Here is a 22,016-nt window from a genome sequence, read left to right as displayed (position 1 = left end):
CTGTGATTTTTCTATTCTTCACAAAAGAAGTTAAATCTATTTGTAGTACACACTGAAATATGGGGAAGGTATACATTGGGTCATATTCAACACTGTATCTCCAAAAACAAAATAAATAAAGGAAGAAAAGTAGTAGAAATTACGTGATTTATATACCCAAACATGCCCCAAATGATAATTAATTAAAAATTCATTTTTGATACATGTAATTGATATTGATATCTATAATGTATTTTGTTAATTATTATTTTAATTGTACATATTTTTTGGTGTACACTGAGGTCTTTAGGTACATGTATACAATGTGTGATCAGCAAATCAAGGTTCTTAGCATAGAAAAGCATTATTATAGATACAAAAAACAGGTTTCATTTGTCAATACACTCCCCAATGTCGACATTCAGAAGTTTTCTAGTTTTCCTTTGGATTGCCATCAAGTAGGGATTTCTCCCTTGTCAACAGACACAACCATACTTGTTGGTAATCAATAAGGGATTGCTCCATCCTCCTTCAGTTGTTTTTTATTGACATTTCCTACAACATTCCAGAAATTGCCAAGGCAAAGAAAAGCAGGAATGAGAATCTAGTCATCTGCCCAGACTGAATTGTTGGGGGAAGCTGCAACTCTTTGGAAGAGAGACAGGAAACTTTCTTAGCCAGATTTTACTATAATAGTATTGCATGATGACACACAATGTAAGTGAATAGATTATAAGAACTCCTATCTCCTACCTGGTCTTTAACTCAATGGCTACAGAAGGCAAGCTTCAGGTTCTGGGTTAGGTTCAAGTGGAAACTTGTGTCCTTTTCATTTGTCCTCAATTTAAAAGAACAATCTTAAAGTGAGTTTATATTCCCCCTCTGTGGTGCAAGTTGAACATAACATAATGGGCTGATATGAGTATGAAATGTCTTAGAAATGCTGGCCCTTGCACAATTTTTTGGCAAACTAAGTCTCATATGATCAAATTCATTATTCCAGTGGCAAAATATATTATTTTATGAGGTCAAGGAAAAAGCTAGATATTCAAATCATTTCTGTGAAGAATTTGACCTGCTCAGCAATGGGTTAATGATATGTGAATGCAGCTAATAACTAATCATTGCCTGTTGTGGATCATCAAGGATTCTATTAACTGATTAATTTGGGTGGAGCCTTGCTCATGTCAGATGCATATAACATCTTGAAGGCCAAGGTACTCACCCTTGTTTCTCAGGCCTTATTTTGGATGGTGACTAAAATATTAGAAGACTAAGGTCAGGGTCAGAGGGCTAACCATGCTTGATTTGCCATCAGGTTACCTATCAAATAAGATTGAGTTAAGAGGATAATGGGATCATTGAGAACACATAGTTCTTGAACACAGCACCCAATAACAACATTCTCATTCTAATGACATTCAACATTGTGTATATCACACTAATTACCTGGTGAAGGGGCACAAGGACTGAACTGAGAGCAGCTCATTACCTTTGGAAGAAAAGAAGTCTCATTCCTTAAGATTTCCATGCTGTCCTTCAACAGCTGGCTGCCCTAGATTATTGCTTCATCTACAAATTTTCACCATTGTGATTGTGACAGCTTAGGCTATAGGAGCAGAATGGCAGCTGACAGCAGATGAGTGTTTTGAAGAAGTGGGAACACTAAAAAAGAGAAAAAGGGGAAAATAGACTGGCCTGGGGGAGTCACCTTCACTCCCTAATCAGAGCAGGATCATGTCAGGCCACCAGTGCAGTTTCTCTTTCCCTGAAAGCCTACAGAAAACAGGAAAAAAGAGGAGAGTGTGGGGTCCAGCTGGCAGACCAGGGAGCCACGTGCTGTTGCAGGGACACACCCTGGTGCCAGCTGTGGAAGTGCTGCTCTCTGCTGCTCCATCTGGGAGGTCACTGCTTCACCACAGGTGAGTAGTGGAGGGAGGGAGGCAGGAGGAGAGCACTGTTGATGTAGGCAGCTGTCCAGATCCCAGAGGCTTAGGGATCCAGCAGCACTGGATGAAAATCCCCCATTCTGATCTGGTGTTAGTCCTTGGCAAGCACCAGGGACAGACACGTGGATGCTGAGGTCTTGGGTGGATCCTGTTTTCTACTGTGACATAGGAGCTATGAACAAATTCTCTGTGCCCACCTCTTTATCAGAGTCTGTCAATTTTGATTTTGTGAGATCTTTGGCCCTAAAGAAATGAAAAGAAAGTTCTGTCATTCCAAAACAATTTATTTCTCTTTTCAGTGGTACTGGGGAGGGTTTGGAGTGAGCATTTTCCAACAATGAAATCTGTTATCGAGTCACAACTTTAAAAGTTCTTCCATTTAAAATGCACAATCCCTGACAGGTGGTGCAAGTGTGTAAAGGGGAGCCTCTGAGGGTGGCCTGGAGATGGTGTACATTGTCCACATGCAGACCACTCAGTGCACATAAGGCCCCACCCACTGACTCTCCCCAAGTATATATTCCTGTCCCAAAAGGATGAGGGGCTTTCCCATCAGGCTCTGTGCAAGTCAGTGAATCCATTTCCTAGAAGACTCAGAATGCCCAGGAGTGGGGTGGTACCCTGGGGAGTGCAGTGACCCCATCACTGATGTGGTATTGTGCCAACATCTGATTTAATGGTAGCTTCTTTGGCAGGGAAAGTTGTGCTGATCTGTGAGAAATGACAGAGCATCTTCAGATTCTGGTCCTTGAGGTTGCAAACTTCCCCACAACCCTGCACCTCATCTCACAGACTCCATTTCCTGCTTCTTCAGGAATAGTGTGAAACCTCAATGGTTAATGCAGGAAGAAATGCTTGTAGTTTCGATTTCAGTTCTATTTATTTTCACTTGCTTTTTGACTGGTTGTAATACCCTGTTTGCTTTTCAGCTCCTAAGAAGACAGGTTAGTTTTCTGAGGAGCCAGCTGAGGAGGAATCACAAGCAGTGAATAAAGACAACTGAGAACGTGCAGAGCCCCTGCCAGGTGAGTTTGCTGCAGACCTGCCACCCATGAACTTGTCCCTCAGCTAAAAACAACAGCAAATTCCATTCTGGGGTTGCATTGCAATGTGCAGGAAGACCATGGAGGCCACTGGGAAGAGTCCTCTGGCATTTGACAAGGGCTCTGTACCCCTCCCACCCCCCAGCTCAGCTGCTCTTTCTGCAGAGGCAGCAGGCAGAGGAAGTGTGCTCCCTCCTCCTGTCCTCAGTGGTCTCCTGACTTATTCCTATACCTGCCCTCAACACAGTCCACGAGAACCTGCATTTTCTCTCATTTTCCTGGAGGCCTTACCTTATTCCCTGCTTATGTTCTTCTGAGGACTTCTCATTATCAGATTAAGGTTGATTATTTTGTTCAGGATCTGTTTCCCCACTGGAACAGAGATCCTTGAGATAGCAATTTGCATTCACTTAGTAAGCTCGTTGATAATGGATCTCTAGAACAGTATCCAGCATGTGGCAAGTACTCAAAACATATTACTTAATGAGAGAAGAAGTTCTTTTGTAATACCTAATAATATTTCTAACCAGTGTTCATCTCTACCATTTCTCTTTCTGCCTCTACTTACCTAAAAATATTCACGTTCTCAGGGCTCTGACATCTGTGCTTTGCTTTCCTCAATCTCTTCTGAAAAATCTCAGGCAATGCTTCTAGTACTCTCTCCACATTTAAAAAAATATTTATCTTTTAAGTTGTAGGTGGACACAAAACCTTTATTTTATTTTTATATGGTGTTCAGGATCGAACCCAGTGCCTCACGCGTGCTAGGTGAGCACTCTATCTCTGAGCTACAACCCCAGACCTCTCTCCACATTTTTTAAATTGGTGCATTATAGTGGTACATAATGATGATATTTATTATTAAATATTTGTACATACATATAATATAATAATATAATTTGGTCAATTTAACTCCCTAGCACTCCTCTTAACCTCCTCAGTTAGACTTATTTTGCTGAACCTAATGGTCTCATGTTCTATTTATTTTCCTGCAAATGACATGATTCATTTATTTTAATGACTGAATGTATCTCCAGTGTGCATATATATCACACTCTCTTTATTTGTTCATTTGTTGATGGTTACCCAGGCTAGTTTCATAGTTTGGGATCATGAACTGTGCTGCTATAAACATGGTTATGGGTGTATCACTACAGTATGTTGACTTTAATTCTTCAGGGTAAATACCAAGAAGTGGTATAGTTAGCTCACATAGTGGTTCTATGACCAATCTTTTGAGGAACCTCAATACTAATTTCCAAAGTGATTGTACTAATTTACTGTCCCACCAACAGTGTAAAAGTGTTCCTTTCTTTTCACATCCTCTCCAGTATTTATTAGCATTTGTGTTCTTGATGACTGCCCATTCTGACTAGTATGAGATGAAATCTCAGTGTAGCTTTGATTTGCATTTCCCTAATTAAAAACTATATTGACCATGTTTTCATGTATTCATTAGCCATTTATATTTCTTCTTTTTAGAAGCGTCTGTTTGGATGATTTGCCCATTTATTAGTTAGGTTTTTTGTTTGTTTTTCAGTGTATATATTCTGGATATTAATCTTCTGTTGGAAGATTAGCTAGGAAAGATTTTTTTCCCATTCTGTAGGTTCTTTCTTCACATTCTTAATTGTTTCCTTTTGTGGTCAGAGACTTTTAAATTTGATGTCATCCCATTAATTAACTCTTGGCCTTATTTCCTGAGCTTTAGGGGCCCTATTGAGAAAATCATTGCTTGTGCCTGTATGCTGAAGTGTTGATCTTATGTTTTCTTATAGGAGTTACAGTTTTGGGTCTAATTCTTAGGTCTTTGGTGCATTTTCAGTTGATGTTTGTGCAATATGAGAGGAAAGGGTCTTGTTTCATTCTTCTACATGTGGATAATCAGTTACCTCAGCATCATTTGTTAAAAAGGCTGTCTTTTTTTCCCAGTTTATGTGTTTTTTTTTAATATTGAGTTTTACTTTTTGGCGGACACAACATCTTTGTTTGTATGTGGTGCTGAGGATCAAACCTGGGCCGCACGCATGCCAGGCGCTACCGGTTGAACCACATCCCCAGCCCCCCAGTTTATGTTTTTGGTATTGACATTTGTCAAGGATAAGATGACCATATCAGTGGGTGTTTGTTTCTGTGTCTTCTCTGTACCATTGGTCTGTGTATCTGCTTTTATGCCATTAACATGCAATTTTTGTTATTATATCTCTAAGTACAATTTAAAGCAGGTATTGTGATGCTTCTAGCATTGCTTTATTTTTTCACTTGCTTACAATTGTTTTGACTACTCTGGATTTTTTATCTTCTAAATGAATTTTAGGACTATTTTTTCTAGTTCTATGAGGAATAACATTGGTATTTTAATGGGATTTGCATTGAATCATATATCATTTTGGTAGTATGGCCATTTTCACAGTATTCTTATAATTAATTAATTCTAATTATTCTAATTAATATTAGGCCTGTGGATCCATGAACATGGGAATTCTCTCTATCTTCTGGGTTTTCTTCAATTTCTTTCTTCAGTTTTCTATAGTTTTCATTATAGAGGTCTTTTACTTCCTTGGTTAGATTTACTCCAAAGTATTTTTTTTTAGGTTATTGTAAATGGGATTGTTGTCCTGATTTCTTCTTCTGCAGATTTATTATTATATATAGGAAATCTATTGATTTCTGTATATTAATTTTTTTTTTTGAAAGAGAGAGTGAGAGAGGGGAGAGAGAGAGAGAGAATTTTTTTATTTTTTAGTTCTCGGCGGACACAACATCTTTGTTGGTATGTGGTGCTGAGGATCGAACCCGGGCCACACGCATGCCAGGCGAGCGCGCTACCGCTTGAGCCACATCCCCAGCCCCTGTATATTAATTTTGTAACCTGCTACTTTGCCAAATATGTTTATTAGCTCTAGCAGTCTTTTGGTGGAATGTTTTGCATCTTCTAGGTATAAGATCATATGATCTGCAAGCAGGAATAATTTGACTTCTTCCATCCCTATTTTTATCCCTGGTATTTCTTTCTCTTGGCAGGCCACACTTTTTGAGTCTGTATTGGAAATAAAAGATAATGTATATAAGTCATCTATACCAGAACTTGACATGCTAGATAATGTTTTTTTTTCTTTTAAAAATATACAAAATTTAGAAAGTTAATATAAACATTCCACAAGCAGAGAATTGACATGAAAGTGCATGTCAATAGCCTTCAGAGATGACGTCAAGATCCTGGGATTCACTGAGTGGCTTTTCTGAGTTACAGGTGACCATGGCATCTGAATCTACCATGAAGTCCCCCATTTGTTTAGTGGAAAACTGGAATGAGCAACTGACAGTGAATTCAGAAGCCTTGAGGATTCTTGACAAGATATGTCAACCTGTGGTGGTGGTGGCCATTGTAGGGACATATCGTACGGGGAAATCCTACCTTATGAATCAACTTGCAGGACAGAACCATGGTGAGTGTGGTCCTGGGGCAAGGGAAGTTGCTTCTAACTACAAATTGGACAAGTTGATCTCACTTTTTCTAGGGTCATCTTAAGGAAGAGGCTAATCAATCCTTTCCACTAAGGAAAATTTCTAATTCTTAGCAGCATATTTATAACCTCTCACCTATCCAAAATTATCTCATTCTTTTGTCCATTAATAAAGAGCTTCCCAATCTTATCAAAATATCTGCTTCACTGTTCTTCCTGATGCCATCCACTCTCACCTTCTCAGGAGTTGAGCTGTAGCAATCACTCCCTTTCCCCTATCTGAATCCTTTTGTCCAAGCAACATGGCCATTTTATGTAGCATGCAAATATAATTAAGTATGTCCTTAAAAAAATGGATGGGCAGAAGGATGCACAATAGGATCTCTTCATATCCAGTGTCCAAATTGAGCTACCAGTCAATTTTTTTCTTCTATTTCATAGAAAATCTTTGACAAATTAACATGCTGCTCTCTTTGCTTAGTTTTTTGTATCATGCAAACTATAACAGAGTACAATGTAGTTAATAAATACAAAGTGAACAATTATATAATCACCATGCACATCAGGAAATAAAACCTAACCAACATTCAAAAGCCCAAATCATATCCTCTCATACTCTCACCAAAGCTTATCAATATTTGGGTTTTCAGGGGACACTCTACTCTTGCTTCTAAATAATGTTTCTATAGTCTATTATTCAGTCTACAAAATATCTTAGTTCAACTTTGTTTTGACTTTTATGTAAAAGGGACTGTGGCGTATGTATCCTTGTGTGTCTTGCTTCTTTTGCTCAACAAGAAGTTTATGAGCATCCTCTGTTTGTCACACATATCTGTAATTTATTTGTTTTCAGTACTTTAGAGTATGCTTGTATCAGTTTATTTATCCATTAGTTGTTGATGAGCAGTGGTGTTATTTCCAGGTTTTATCTTTAATGAATAAGGTAGTTATAAATATTCTTATATTTATATCCTGGTGTTCACATGTACAAAAACTTCTCCTGTGCCTTATATCCAGAAGTGGAATTTCTGGATTTCAGTTTCCATATATGTCTTCATACTTTTGTGCCATTTACATTCTTTTTCTTAGGTTTCCACACATCCTGAAAATAATTGGTAACAGAAGACAAACTCTTAACTCTTACTGATCTATGAACTGGATAGTTGTACATTATCTATCTCACTATAAATACAGGCAAGCACCTGGAAATTTATATTTCCTATTATGTGAACTTGTTCACAAAAGACAGTCTTCTAATCTCTGGGGTCCCCCACACCCTCTATCTGTCTCTCAGTTCACAAAAGACAGTCTTCTAATCTCTGGGGTCCCCCACACCCTCTGTCTGTCTCTCCCTCCACCCCTCCTTCCTCCCCTCCCTTGTTCTGTTTTTCCCCCTCTCTGCCTTCCTTCCATTTTCCCTCTCTGCTTTTCTCCCCTCTTCTTTTTTTTTAAAGAGAGAGTGAGAGAGGAGAGAGAGAGAATTTTTAATATTTATTTTTTAGTTCTCAGCAGACACAACATCTTTGTTGGTATGTGGTGCTGAGGATCGAACCCGGGTCGCATGCACACCAGGCGAGCGCGCTACCGCTTGAGCCACATCCCCAGCCCCTCCCCTCTTCTCTTTTGGCCATTCTTCCACTGTGGCCTAAACAAAGCATTTTGTCTTCCCATTCTTGTATATTCTTTCATTCTATAGTTTTCATTATAGAGGGCTTTTACTTCCTCGGTTAGATTTACTCCAAAGTATTTTTATTTTTTAAGTTATTGTAAATGGGATTATTGTCCTGATTTCATCAATCAAGGAAAGACACTTTTTTTCTTACCTGTAAGAAACAAATTAATAAGCCATATTTTGAGAGATGAAAGAGTTGAGACCCTAAGAGACAGATAATAGAAAGGAAGTTTCAGCAGTATTATTCTTATTTTCTACTCAAGATAACATCAAGTGGATTGGGACTGTGGCTCAGGGACAGGGCGCTTACCTAGCATGTGTGAGACATTGGGTTCAATCCTCAGCACCACATAAAAATAAAATAAATACAATAAAGGCATTCTGTCCATCTAACAACAACAACAACAACAATAATAATAATAATTATTATTATTGTAATAACAACAACAACATCAAGCAACAATGAGATCATTGCCAATAATCTGCTAAAGGAATTTATGGTTCCAAAGTACTTTAAACATCTCAACTGTGACTCTCCAACCTTCCACATCATAGTGTCATAATAATAACAGAAAGAAATTGATTCACTTCCAGTCGAGGTTCAAAAGCAAAACCAGGTCATTATTTCCCTCTTTGTGGATGACTCATTTTCCTTTTATTATACCTTGGATTCTTGAGAGTGATGATTTCCCACCACACTTTGTCCTCTCTAAAGTTAGGCTGGGAGTTAGGCTTACTCCATACCAATCAGAAATCAGATGCTACCATCATATAAGAAATTGTAGACTTCCTACCTATTTATGGAACTCACAGAGGCTGTGGAAATGGGATGGCCCAGGTCATGCTGAAACAATCCTCTAGTAATTTTTGTCACTTCCTTTCTATTCCCAGTTGAAGGAAGGAAGCATTACTGTATGCAGGCGGTCAAAGTCTTGGACTGCTAGACAGGTCATATCAGCCACTGGTTCCAGGACTAGTCTTCAAATCCTTTCTCCTGTGGGATTAACTGTTTGTAAAGAAAGTCAACAGGTGTCACAGGTATTTCCTGCTTTCCCTTCATTTATATCCTCCTGATGGGGCAATGAAGCACAGTTCTTAGGAGAAAGAAAAAAAAAAACTCAATAAGGAGGGAGAAAGGGGAGAGGAAACCTGCAAAAGCTAATGTTTCAGTACAGGTCTTCGCAGGCCACAGCTGACCAAATTATTATCTTTCCATCACTATAAGAAATACCTGAGATAATTAAACTGATGGAGATAAAATGTTGACTCATAGTTGTGGAGGTTTCATGATTGATTTGCCCTGATGCTTTGAGCCTGTGGTTAGGGAGCATATCATGGCAAACAGCTACTGGAAAATCAGAAATATGCTCAGCTCATGGCAAACCAAAGAGGAAACAAAAAGAAAGAAGGAAGAGATCAGGATCCCACAATCCCCTTTAAGGGCACCCCTTCCCCCATACCCAATAATGTGAAGTCCTCCCACTAGGCCCCACCTGTTAAAGGTTCCACCCAGTAGTGCCAAACTGGGGGCCAAGACTTAAACACTTGGGTCTTTGGAGACATTCTGGATCCAACCCATAGCACCCATTCACAGGGTAATTGAGCATTGAATGGAGGAACTATTTCCAAGGTCAGATTGTGGGTAAAGGAATCCAGCAAGTGTGATAAAGAACCTAGTGAGTGGCAGTAGCAGTGGCCTCTGGTACACTGAGGAGGTGAGTTTAGAGTGGATGCCATGGCGTGGCAAAGAGAAGAACTACTGGATGGACCTACAGGAAAGGAACAGTGACCTGAGGTAGAGGAACAAGCCCCTGGGACACTGTGGCCCAGCGCAATGGAAGCTGGAGGAACACATGCCTGCCTTCTGGTCTCCCACTGGTGTTTCCAACTGGTTGAACTTAGCTTGCAGCCAGAGGACACTGCAGCTCTTCCTGGTCAGATAAAAATACATAGGATGACAGCACAGGATGAGAGATTTTACACTAATTCTTAATGTGAAATAATTTGAGCACTTGAAAGAATAACGTGAATTTGGGGCATGAAGGGGTTTTTTGAGAAAGACAGACAACACGTGGATTATTTATCTTTGTGAAATACTAGCAAACACTACCTTGCTCGACACTGTACATTCCTACAGATTTAACCCCTGTAACCCCTGGCAGCTTTACCTCTCAGCTTCACTCTCTGTTGTCTTCTCCTCTTCCCTCACAGGCTTCCCCCTGGGCTCCACAGTGAGGGCTGAGACCAAGGGCATCTGGATGTGGTGTGTGCCCCACCCCAGCAAGCCAAACCACACTCTGGTCCTCCTGGACACTGAGGGCCTGGGGGATGTGGAAAAGGTGAGGCAGAGAATGTGCTGTACTCTTTATTCATGTGCCATTCAATGGGTCACCTCAGTTTGACTACCATGTCATATTCCTGTACTTGCAATTCAATTAGGAATAAGGAGGCTAAATTCCATTTCCTCAAACTTCCCTAGCAACTTAAAATACCTTGGTTGTTTGAGTCAGGTGTTTTTTTTTTTTTTTTTTTTTTTTTTTTGCTGCTGTGAAAAAAAATACCTGACAACAACAATTTTAGGAGGAAAAGTTTATCTGGGCACTCACAATTTCAGAGGCCTCACTCCATAAACAGCCAGCTCCATTCCTCAGAGCTGGAGGTGAGGCAGAACACCATGTGCAAGATGTGGCAGAGGGAAGTGGCTCACAGGATGATCAGGAAACAGAGAAGGAGACTCCACTCTTCAAATACAGATTTGCACACCAAAGACACACCCCCAGGGATCCACCTCCTACAACCATAACCTACCCATCTTCAGTTACCACTCAGTTATCCATCAGGGGATTAATTCACTGATTGGTTAAGATTCTCATAACCTAATCATTTCTTTCTTTTTTTTTCTTTAAAGAAGTAATAATTTTCTTTCAAAAACACAAAAACTTCATATTCAAAAATCAGGTTAATTCCAACACATCTTATTATCAAAAACTTGTATCATGAAATATAAACTGAACCTCTCTATATTTTCTGTCTCTATGAGAGAATATTAACGGGCTTTATGTTGTTGTAACTGTTGTTTTTCCAATACTGGGACTAAACGCAGGGGTGTTTTACCACTGAGCTATAGCCCCAGTTGTTCTATTTTTTTTAAATTGTTATTTGCTCTTTTTAGTTATATATGATAGTAGAATGTATTTGGACATACCAGATATACATGGAGTGTAACTTCCCATTTTTGTGGTTGTCCATGATGTGGAGTTACACTGCTCATGTATTCATATAGGAACATAGAAAAGTTATGTCTGTCCACTCTGCCCTTCCTCACCTCAGCATGTGCACATTAAAGAGAATATTAGGTCTTTGATAACCCAATCATATTTCCTTTGAACCTTCTTGCATTATTTCACACATAAGCTTTTGGGAAACACCCCGTATCCAAACCATTACTTCGGTAAATTAGGACAGATCTTTTATTTTTAATACTGAGATGTGCAATTTAATTTAATAAATATACATTAAATAGCTGAAGTCCAGGGCTCTGTGCTAAGTACTATGAATATATCACTTAATAAGGTAAAGACTTAGAGCCTGGTTGTAGAGACAAGAAATATGGAATGAAATCAGTAGAAGGAAAGAAATGCAAAAAGTGGGAAACTGATCCAGCCATGAGAGTTAGGGAAAGCTTCCTGAAGAAAGCTCTCACCTGTGGGGTCAATGGGTTTGGTACCTTTAAAGGTAGAGGCCATGAAAATAGCCTTTTGGTGAAGGAATCCATTTTAATAATCTTCAGTTTTATCATTAAGATTTTAGTCCAGGTCTCTGAGCTCTGGATGAAATTTTCACCGTCTAAAAGCATGAGTTAGATCCAACAAAAATATAGCAAATGGTAAAATTTTAGGTAATTCATCTTTACATTATTAGTTGCAATCAGTCTTTTCTCCTAATTTATATTAGTTTGAATCTCATTGATTTGTAATATGTTGTAGTTTGCATAAAACACTTTCTTTACATCTAATTGCAGTTTTCAAGAGTATAAAACATAACCCGAAGGCAGCAAAACCGATGGCTGATGTTAGAACTTGTAACAGGATCTGGATCTATTTCAAAGCCTTTTAAGTCTTGCTGTTATCTCATTTCAGGCCTCTTTTCACTCTGGCCTGCACATTCACTGCTTCAGTGAAATAAAAGAAACTTGTGTTCTAACCAGTGAAACTTGCTGCTGCTGGTCCTTCCACTTGCTGGACCCCTGCATCTCCACAATTCTATATTCTATCAGCTCTTTAAACCTCAGCTAATGACTTCTTGCTCTGAATTCCCAGAGCAATTATTCACATTCATGGGCCTCTCCACTCTGCTATTTTCTTTTTCTTTTTAAATAACTTTGGTTTCCTCTCCTCACAGATTATCATTTGAGCTGTGTTTATATGTTGTTACATGTATCTTTGCCTTCATAAGGTGATATTCCTATGAGCAGGGACTATCATATGGAAACTTTGTATCTACAAAAATCAAATGCAGGTCTGGCATTTTGTCCGATGTCAAAAAAAGGGTTGTTCAACTTAATTGGATAGTGCTTGCATCCTTAGTATAACCAGGACTACGATGAAATTTGTAATAACAAATTGCTCACATATTACAGGACATCTATGTTCTAGGCATTTTTAAAAAATATTTTATGCACACTGAGAATGACCTTCATTTGCCTTCATAGCTAAACAAACTAATATTCTGAGAGAGACCAATATAAATATCAATAAAGAGATTTGAATTTAGCATTATTTTATAATTTTGTTATTTCCCCTATATTCAGAAATAGTATAGCTAAAAGAAGGAATGAAGCCAAGAGTGGTGGTGTGTGCCGTAATCCCAGTACTGGGGAGGTTGAGGCGGGAGGATGGTGAGTTCAAAGCCAGCCATAGCCAAAGCAAGGTGCTAAGACCCCGTCTCTAAATAAAATTCAAAATAGGACTGGGGATGTGGCTCAGTGGTCGAGTGCCCCTGAGTTTAATCCCTAGTATCCTCCCCACACACAAAAAAAGAAGGAATGAAAACTACATAAATGATGGAATGAAGAGTGGACTACTAAATTCTTCGTTCCCATGTGATTTCTAGGGTGACCCTAAGAATGACTCCTGGATCTTTGCCCTGGCTGTGCTTCTCAGCAGCACATTTGTCTACAACAGCATGGGCATCATCGACCAACATGCCCTGGAGCAGCTACAGTATCCTTCCAAGAACCAAACAACTATGTCTCATTGAGGTTAATGGCAACTCAGGCTGTTTCTTCTTTCTTCTAACTTAATTGTCTTGATTGAGTAAGAATGGACATGGGGTGCCAGGGTTGTGGCTCAGTGGTAGAGTGCTTGCCTAGCATGTGTGAGGCACTGGGTTTGATCCCGGGCACCACATAAAAATAAATAAATAAATAAACAAGCAAAAAACAAACAAATAAATTAAAGGTATTGTGTCCATCTACAACTAAAAATATATATATTAAAAAAGAATGGACATGAGGAGAAAAGAATATTTATAAAACTTGTTTCTAAGGGAGATCTTAAAATTGTGGTGCTTCTCATTCCTTAGCTAAGATCCCAGCTATGTGACTGAACTAACAAAACTAATCAGGGCAAAGTCTGACCCCACACCAGATGAAGTAGAGGACTCCTCTGAGTTTGTAAGTTTCTTTCCAGACTTTGTTTGGACTGTTCGAGATTTCACGCTGGAACTGAAGTTGGATGGACACCCCATCACAGAAGACGAGTACCTGGAGAACGCCTTGAAGATGATTTCAGGTATCCGAGGGTGGCCTTGGTGTGGGGAGGCTCAATAAGGAAGTGGGATTAACTAAGCCCTGTCTTTTAGTGCTTGATATACCTGTTTATTTTCGAATGGATTGAGGCCCTTGCTAATGATGATTGACGATTGACAAGTGACCATGATTTTTATGTTTATTTTATAAAAATCTTCAGAGGCCCAAATTTAAATTCACTAAGGAAATTTAGGCCTCATTGTTGCACCCATGTATGTTAGAACAATAGTACAATGAAAAATAATGAGGATTACAGTCAATGCTACCACTTCTAAGGCTCATATATTACTTATGAAGTGTTACTGCTTCTTGTATTTTGAGGAAAAGAGTTTATCACACTAGATATGAGTAAACCTAGAATCACAGGAAATATAAGGAATTACTTTTAAAAATATTTCACTCATTATACTAAAATAGATAGTTACATCCTTCAGAGAAAAGATGTTTGTATAATGAATCATTCATGGGTGGAGGGGGAAGCAACACATAATTCCAGGAATACTGTCTAACCTTTCATTTTACCTTTTTGACAACATCACCTTATTTATCCCACAGACTTACATGGTATCATGCTACTATTACAAATTTAATCACATGAAGTATATTTAACAGAGTAGATAAGTACTGGCACTTATCAATACCCATGTGTATTCATTCTTTAAATTAACATCTATTTGAACAGCTGATTTATGCCACAGAATCTCTGTGAGACAAACTCAAGTCCAAAGTAATCCGACATCAAGAAGTACACATTAAGTTGAAATTCACTTTAATGCAGTTTTCTGCTGAAGGAATTTCTAAACATAATTATGATGTGTGGATTTGGGGCTTTGATTGAGAAACATTTTTCTCTACCTTTCTGGGTATCATCTGTCCTCCCAGCAACATCTGTCCTTATTTCTAGCATTACTTTAGTGAGGAGCCTACATCTTCTTTATGACATGGGACTACAATATCAGAAAAGTCTTTCTGACAATTTTTGTGATTAATCAGTCATTTCAAACTTTTAATAAATACAGTGGGTTTACCACTACACAAGGGTTAAGGAGACCATTTACAAGTTTCTCCATTTGAGATGAGTATCTCTTCTTTCTCTCCAAAAATACTTCCTTGACTCTGAGCTCTGATAAAAAAAAAAATGGATGTTCAAGTTATCATAGCACTGCTTTCTATGATTGAATAAAGATAAACAGGCTTGGGCTGGGGCTACAGCTCAGTGGCATAGTGCTTGTCTTGCACGTGTGAGGCACTGGGTTCAAACCTCAGCACCACATAAAAATAAAATAAAAAATAAAGGCATGCTGTCCATCTACAACTACAAAAAAAAAAAAAAAAGAAATTAAAACAGAAAAGATCAACAGGCTTGAGAATTACATTTAGACAAAGATTCATAGAAAAATCTCAATCTCTTTGCCTGAAGGCTTATCTCCTGAATCAGTGTTCTTTTTTATAGGAAACAATAAAAAAATCCAAAAATCCAATAACTCTAGAGAGAGTATTAGATGTTTCTTTCCAAAACGAAAGTGCTTTGTCTTTGACCGGCCTACAAATGACAGAAGCCTGTTGTCCCACATTGATAAAGTTCCACAAAACCAGCTGGAAAAGAATTTTCAGGTGCAATCAAAGAACTTCTGTTCCTATGTCTTCACCAATGCAAAGACCAAGACCCTGAGAGGGGGAATCATTGTCACTGGAAATCGTGAGTTTCTGCTGTCCCAGTGCATGTCTCTGGGGGATTCAGTATGTATGATAACACTGTGATTCTTTTGTGAGTTTGTCAGTAATTCTGTTTGCTTTTGTAAGAAATGTGGAGAATCAGGCATTCGTGCCACACACAGAAATGCATTTTTCTTAAAAGTTTTCATATCTGAGGACTTGTTGAAGATTAACACATCTCACAAAATGAGCACCCTAAGGAAGTGTACTCATCAGAAGCTACTGCTAAGGAGAGAAATCTGCATGTAGAGGGAAAGTCCCATAGGATTGAATGTTTCCCTGTGAGAATATACAAGATATTTCATGAATTGAAACTAGTCAGAAAAGAATCAGCAGGTCATGAGTCCCATGCCAGCTCATTGTGTTTGAGAAACAAATTTAAACAGCACTGGTTTCAGGAGCATGTGTTCCAAGCAATCATGAAGTCTCGATGTGGGCCTATGTTTGTTTCCAAACTCTATGTTGGTTTCTGTAAATTTTTGATAATATTTTTTACAAGGAAACGTTCATTTTTATTTTAAATCAAGACTCACAAATTATGTAATTTACTTTATGATAGACTCTTTTACTTTATTTAAATAGGAAAGTATTTTTCTAGGAAACACTAAAAACCTCTTGGTTGCAATTAGTAATTACTTAATGAGGTGAATGTGAGAACTATAAAAGAAGGAGTGTATAGGAAAAACAGTGTTATTAAATTGTGATTAATTCAGAGAGGAGATAACCAAGGAAGAATAAGAAAGAAGTACAGAAGGAAAAGAAGAAAACATTGAGATAAATAGAGTGTTTGTTGTTATTGTAAAGACAATGCTTAAAGTCTGTAAAAATGATGGGTAAGACTTCCCACGTATTTCCTGTCACTTAGGGTTGGGGACTCTGGTGGAAACCTACGTGAATGCCATCAACAAAGGAACCATTCCTTGCTTGGAGAATGCAGTGATCACTCTGGCCCAGCGGGAGAACTCAGCTGCCCTGCAGAAGGCAGCCGACCACTACAGTGAGCAGATGGCCCAGCGGGTGCATTTCCCCACAGACACACTCCAGGAGCTGCTGGAGGTGCACACAGCCTGTGAGAAGGAAGCCATCGCAATCTTCATGGAGCACTCCTTCAAGGACGACAATCATGAGTTCCAGAAGAAGCTTATTGTAATTGAATTTGTATTCATCCTTCCTTATTCCTCTCCTTCTGGAATGAGACTTGACTCCATATTTTTGATTCCAGAGTTTGCATCATTCTCATCATAGAAGGAACCTATTTTACTTATTTGTATTTATTTATTTATTTATTTATTTATTTATTTATTTATTTATTTTTGTGGGCAACAGAGCTCTTCAGGATACTGTTCACCCTTAATTTAGTATTGCTGCAAGACAAATTATCCAGTGATTAGCAGCTTAACACAATAAGAATGTCTTTGCTCCTAGTCAGATCTTTGCACAGACTGCTCTGCTCAGTGCACCATCCATGGAAAACAAGGAGTGACTTGACCTTAGTTCTCATGTTGGTGCTCTGGGGAAGCCTTCTCCACTTTCAAGCAATGAAATGCTTCTGTAGTCTCTCTGATTTCCTCTATGCCACATCAGAGAAAATTGCTTTTAAAAGCTTATATGATTAGGTGATGCCCAATGGAGTACTCTCAATTTTTTAAAGTTAACCTGTACTATGTAACATAATCATAGGATTAATATTCATCACATTCACAGATCCAGGGACAAGGCAGGGTATGGACACTAAGGGAGAAAACTGTCAGGGACTGCCTAATTCTGCACCTTCACTGGAAGTTTGTCCTTCAGTCGATCTGGAACTGACACAACAGTATAAAAAATCTTAGAGAAAATTCCACTGGATTTTACTTTACAAGAACCAGCAAACAGTCAATAAATCAATAAATCTATCTCTGTATCCTCACACATTCAAACCCTCACTGAAAGAATTTATGAAGGTCTCAAAATTCTGTTCAGAATACACTCAATTCATTCCTTCAGAATTGTTTGCCATGGATATAATTTCAACCACAGAAATCCACATTCCCTCACAAATTTACTTTTTATTAGTGACTATCCTCATCATCCTCTTCCTTCCCCTCCTTCTAAAAATTTACTTGTTATTAGTGACTATTAGGGTTTGGGCTCACTGTTAATATCTTAGCTAAATAAACCGTCAACATCATGTCTTCCATCTCCATTGTTTTACAGAGACAGAACTTAACCACAGGGGCATTAAAGCGATTTTCAGTTGCACAGAGAATTGATCAAACCTGCGACTGAAGCATGTCTCCCAACTCGTTTCCAGGTCTTAGACCACTCTGAGGCTGTCAGAAGGCTTCTTCTGAGTGGATCCCCACTGGACCTTCCTTCTAACAACTTCTTATTATTTTACTTCCCTACATTTTCCTTCCAGGAAACCACAGAGAGAAAGAAGGAAGCTCTCTTGCTGCGGAATGAAGAGGCATCTGTCAAATACTGCCAGGCTCAGCTGGAGCAGCTTTCAGAGGCCCTGATGGAAAGCATCTCAAGAGGAGCGTTCTCTGTTCCTGGAGGCCACAGTCTCTACTTAGGAGCAAAGAATAAGGTGGAATTGGACTACAAGCTTCTGCCCAGGAAAGGAGTGAAGGTGAGGAGTAAGGAGATAGGGGTGGCCAACAGAGTGTGGTCACAGGGTCTGTGTGGCTACGTCTCAAACTCTATGCTCACAGCACTATTTATGAAACAAAGATAGAGAATGGCAATATAATGACATTTATAACATTTTATATGCACTATTCATTAGATACTCTTAAATAAACTAAAATAGTTCTTCCAAGAGAGAATTTGCAACTAGGAATTCAGGTAAAACTAACCATTTCTTTTCTTTTTCAAAAAGTATATAAATATATTTGTGCCAAGTAATTAGGTATAATATAAAGGAAATAACCTTGTTTTTATGAAGTGTACCATACTTCAAATGGGTAAGATAATATTTAATTGGATATGGTGGATTAATACTATATGTTTATGGTAACTGGTGTGTGGTGATAGTAACATTGTGGATGATGAGGAGCAGTTGTTAACAGACATTGAACGTTCACTTCCTACACCAAGTACAGTTCCAGGTTATTTTCTTGCATTACCAATTTAATTCTGAGACTCATGGAAACTAGGTACTACTTTCTTCTATATTTATGCAGTAAAGAATTGTAATGCATGAGGATCTAATAAGTGGCTGAAGATCATACAGCCTGTCAGTGACAGAGCTGATAGGGCAGCCTTTAGAAGCTCAGGATTCTTTTCTTCTTTTGAAAATCCTCCTGCTGTTTTCCATGATGGCTGCAGCACTTCACATCCCCCCAGCTGTTCTACAAGGCTCCCTTTTCTCCACATCCTCAGCAACTTCTGTTCTCCTTTGTCTTATTGATAATAGTCATCCTCACAGATGGGCTGGGATCTCATTGTGGTTTTCATTTGTGTTTTACTGGTATTAGTGATGTTGAGCAGTTTTACAATTATCTGTTTGATGTTTTAATTTCTTCGTTTGAAAAACATCTATTCAGATCCTTTCCCCATTTTTTAATGAGGTTATGTATTTTTTTAATTTTATTTTTTATCCTAATTTGTTATATATAACAGCAGAATGCATTACAGTTCATATTACACATATGGAGCACAATTTTTTATATCTCTGGTTGTATACAAAGTACATTCACACCACTCGTGTCTTCATACATTAATTTAGGGTAATGATATCCATCTCATTCCATCATCTTTCCTATCCCCATGCCCCCTCCTTTCCCCTCCCACCCCTTTACCCTATCTAGAGTTCATCTAATCCTCCCTTGCTCCCTCTTCCAATGCCACTATGAATCAACCTCCTTATATCAGAGAGAACATTTGGCATTTGGTTTTTTGGGTTTGGCTAACTTCATTTAGCATTATATTCTTCAGCATCATCCATTTGCATACAAATGTCATGATTTTATTCTCTTTTATTGCTGAGTAATATTCCATTATGTATATATACCATGTTTTCTTTATCCATTTATCTACTGAAAGGCATATAGATTGGTTCCACAGTTTAGTTATTATGAATTGTGCTGCTATAAACATTGATGTGGCTATGTCCCTGTAGTATGCTGTTTTTAAGTCCTTTGGGTATAAACCGAGAAGTGGGATAGCTGGGTCCATTGGTGGTTCCATTCCAAGTTTTCCAAGGACTCTCCATACTGCTTTCCATATTGGCTGCACCATTTTTCAGTCCCACCGGCAATGTATGAGTGTGCCTTTTTCCCCACATCCTCGCCAACACTTACTGTTGTTTGTATTCTTGACAGCTGCCATTCTGACTGGAGTGAGATGAAATCTTAAGTATCTTTGATTTGCATTTCTCTAATTGCTAGAGACTTGAACATTTTTTCACAGCACTATTTGTGAAACAAAGACAGAGAACGGCATTTTTTCACATGTTTGTTAATTGATTGTATATCATCTTCTGAGAAGTGTCTGTTCAGTTCCTTTGCCCCTTTATTGATTGGGTTATTTGGGTTTTTTTGTGTGTGTGTTTAGCTTTTTCAGTTCTATATATACCCTAGAGTTTAGTGCTCTATCTGATGTTTAAGCGGTAAAAATTTACTCCCAAGCTGTAGGCTCTGTATTCACCTCACTGATTGTTTCTTTTGCTGAAAAGAAGCTGTTTTGTTTGAATCCATCCCATTATTAATTCTTGATTTTAATTTTTCTGTAATAGGACTCTTATTAAGGAATAGGGGCCTAATTCAATATGATGGAGATGTGAGTGTACTTTTTTTTTCTATTAGATGCAGGGTCTCTGGTTTAATTTCTAGGTACTTGATCCACTTTGAGTTGAGTTTTGTGCACGGTGAGAGATAGGGGTTTAATTTCATTTTGTTACATATGGATTACCAGTTTTCCCAGCGCCAGTTGTTGAAGAGGCTATAATTTCTCCAATGTATGTTTTTGGCACCTTTGTCTAATATAAGATAATTGTAATTATGTGAGTTAGTCTCTGTGTCCTCTATTCTGTACCATTGGTCTACAAGTCTATTTTGGTGCCAATACCATGCTGTTTTTGTTACTCTTGCTCTGTAGTATAGTTTAAGGTCTGGTATAGTGATGTCACGTGCTTCACTCTTCTTGCAAAGGATTGCTTTAGCTATTCTGGGTCTCTTATTTTTTTTTATTGGTTGTTCACAACATTACAAAGCTCTTGACATATCATATTTCATACATTAGATTGAAGTGGGTTATGAACCCCCAATTTTACCCCAAATGCAGATTGCAGAATCACGTCGGTTACACATCCACAATTTTACATAATGCCCTATTAGTAATTGTTGTATTCTGCTACCTTTCCTATCCCCTAATATCCCCCCTCCCCTCCCCTCCTATCTTCTCTCTCTACCCCATCTACTGTAATTCATTTCTCTCCTTGTTTATTTTCCCATTCCCCTCACAACCTCTTATATGTAATTTTGTATAGCAATGAGGGTCTCCCTTCATTTCCATGCAATTTCCCTTTTCTCTCCCTTTCCTTCCCATCTCATGTCTCTGTTTAATGTTAATCTTTTCTTCCTGCTCTTCCTCCCTGCTCTGTTCATAGTTGTTCTCATTATATCAAAGAAGACATTTGGTATTTGTTTTTTAGGGATTGGCTAGCTTCACTAAGCATAATCTGCTCTAGTGCCATCCATTTCCCTGCAAATTCTATGATTTTGTCATTTTTTATTGCTGCATAGTACTCCATTGTGTATAGATGCCACATTTTTTTTATCCATTCATCTATTGAAGGGCATCTGGGTTGGTTCCACAGTCTAGCTATTGTGAATTGTGCTGCTATGAACATCGATGTGGCAGTATCCCTGTAGCATGCTCTTTTAAGGTCTTCAGGAAATAGTCTGAGAAGGGCAATAGCAGGGTCAAATGGTGGTTCCATTGCCAGCTTTCCCAGGAATCTCCAAACTGCTTTCCAAATTGGCCGCACCAATTTGCAGTCCCACCAGCAATGTACAAGTATACCCTTTTCTCCACATCCTCGCCAGCACTTGTTGTTGTTTGACTTCATAGTGGCTGCCAATCTTACTGGAGTGAGATGGTATCTTAGGGTGGTTTTGATTTGCATTTCTCTGACTGCTAGAGATGGTGAGCATTTTTTCATGTACTTGTTGATTGATTGTATATCCTCCTGAGAAGTGTCTGTTCAGGCCCTTGGCCCATTTGTTGATTGGGTTATTTGTTATCTTATTGTCTAATTTTTTGAGTTCTTTGTATACTCTGGATATTAGGGCTCTATCTGAAGTGTGAGGAGTAAAAATTTGTTCCCAGGATGTAGGCTCCCTATTTACCTCTCTTATTGTTTCTCTTGCTGAGAAAAAAATCTTTTCAGTTTAA

At 38.5% G+C, this 22,016-nt stretch overlaps 1 protein-coding gene across 1 annotated transcript in view; it reads left to right on the top strand.

Annotated features, from left to right (window-relative positions):
* Positions 1-1,720: 1,720 nt before the first annotated feature.
* Positions 1,721-22,016, top strand: part of GBP7 (guanylate binding protein 7) — a 34,606-nt gene continuing 14,310 nt past the window's right edge. Inside the window, exons 1-9 of the mRNA XM_081307687.1 lie at positions 1,721-1,901; positions 2,858-2,953; positions 6,225-6,420; positions 10,322-10,449; positions 13,223-13,332; positions 13,706-13,902; positions 15,373-15,618; positions 16,501-16,781; positions 18,037-18,249. Coding sequence (XP_081163813.1) covers positions 6,231-6,420; positions 10,322-10,449; positions 13,223-13,332; positions 13,706-13,902; positions 15,373-15,618; positions 16,501-16,781; positions 18,037-18,249 — 1,365 coding nt within the window. The 5' untranslated portion in view covers positions 1,721-1,901; positions 2,858-2,953; positions 6,225-6,230. The remainder of the gene's footprint in view (positions 1,902-2,857; positions 2,954-6,224; positions 6,421-10,321; positions 10,450-13,222; positions 13,333-13,705; positions 13,903-15,372; positions 15,619-16,500; positions 16,782-18,036; positions 18,250-22,016) is intronic.

Source organism: Spermophilus citellus, assembly GCF_964194105.1.
Source record: "Spermophilus citellus genome assembly, chromosome: 9".
Lineage (NCBI taxonomy): Eukaryota > Metazoa > Chordata > Mammalia > Rodentia > Sciuridae > Spermophilus > Spermophilus citellus.
This window is presented reverse-complemented; position numbering and strand designations above follow the sequence as displayed.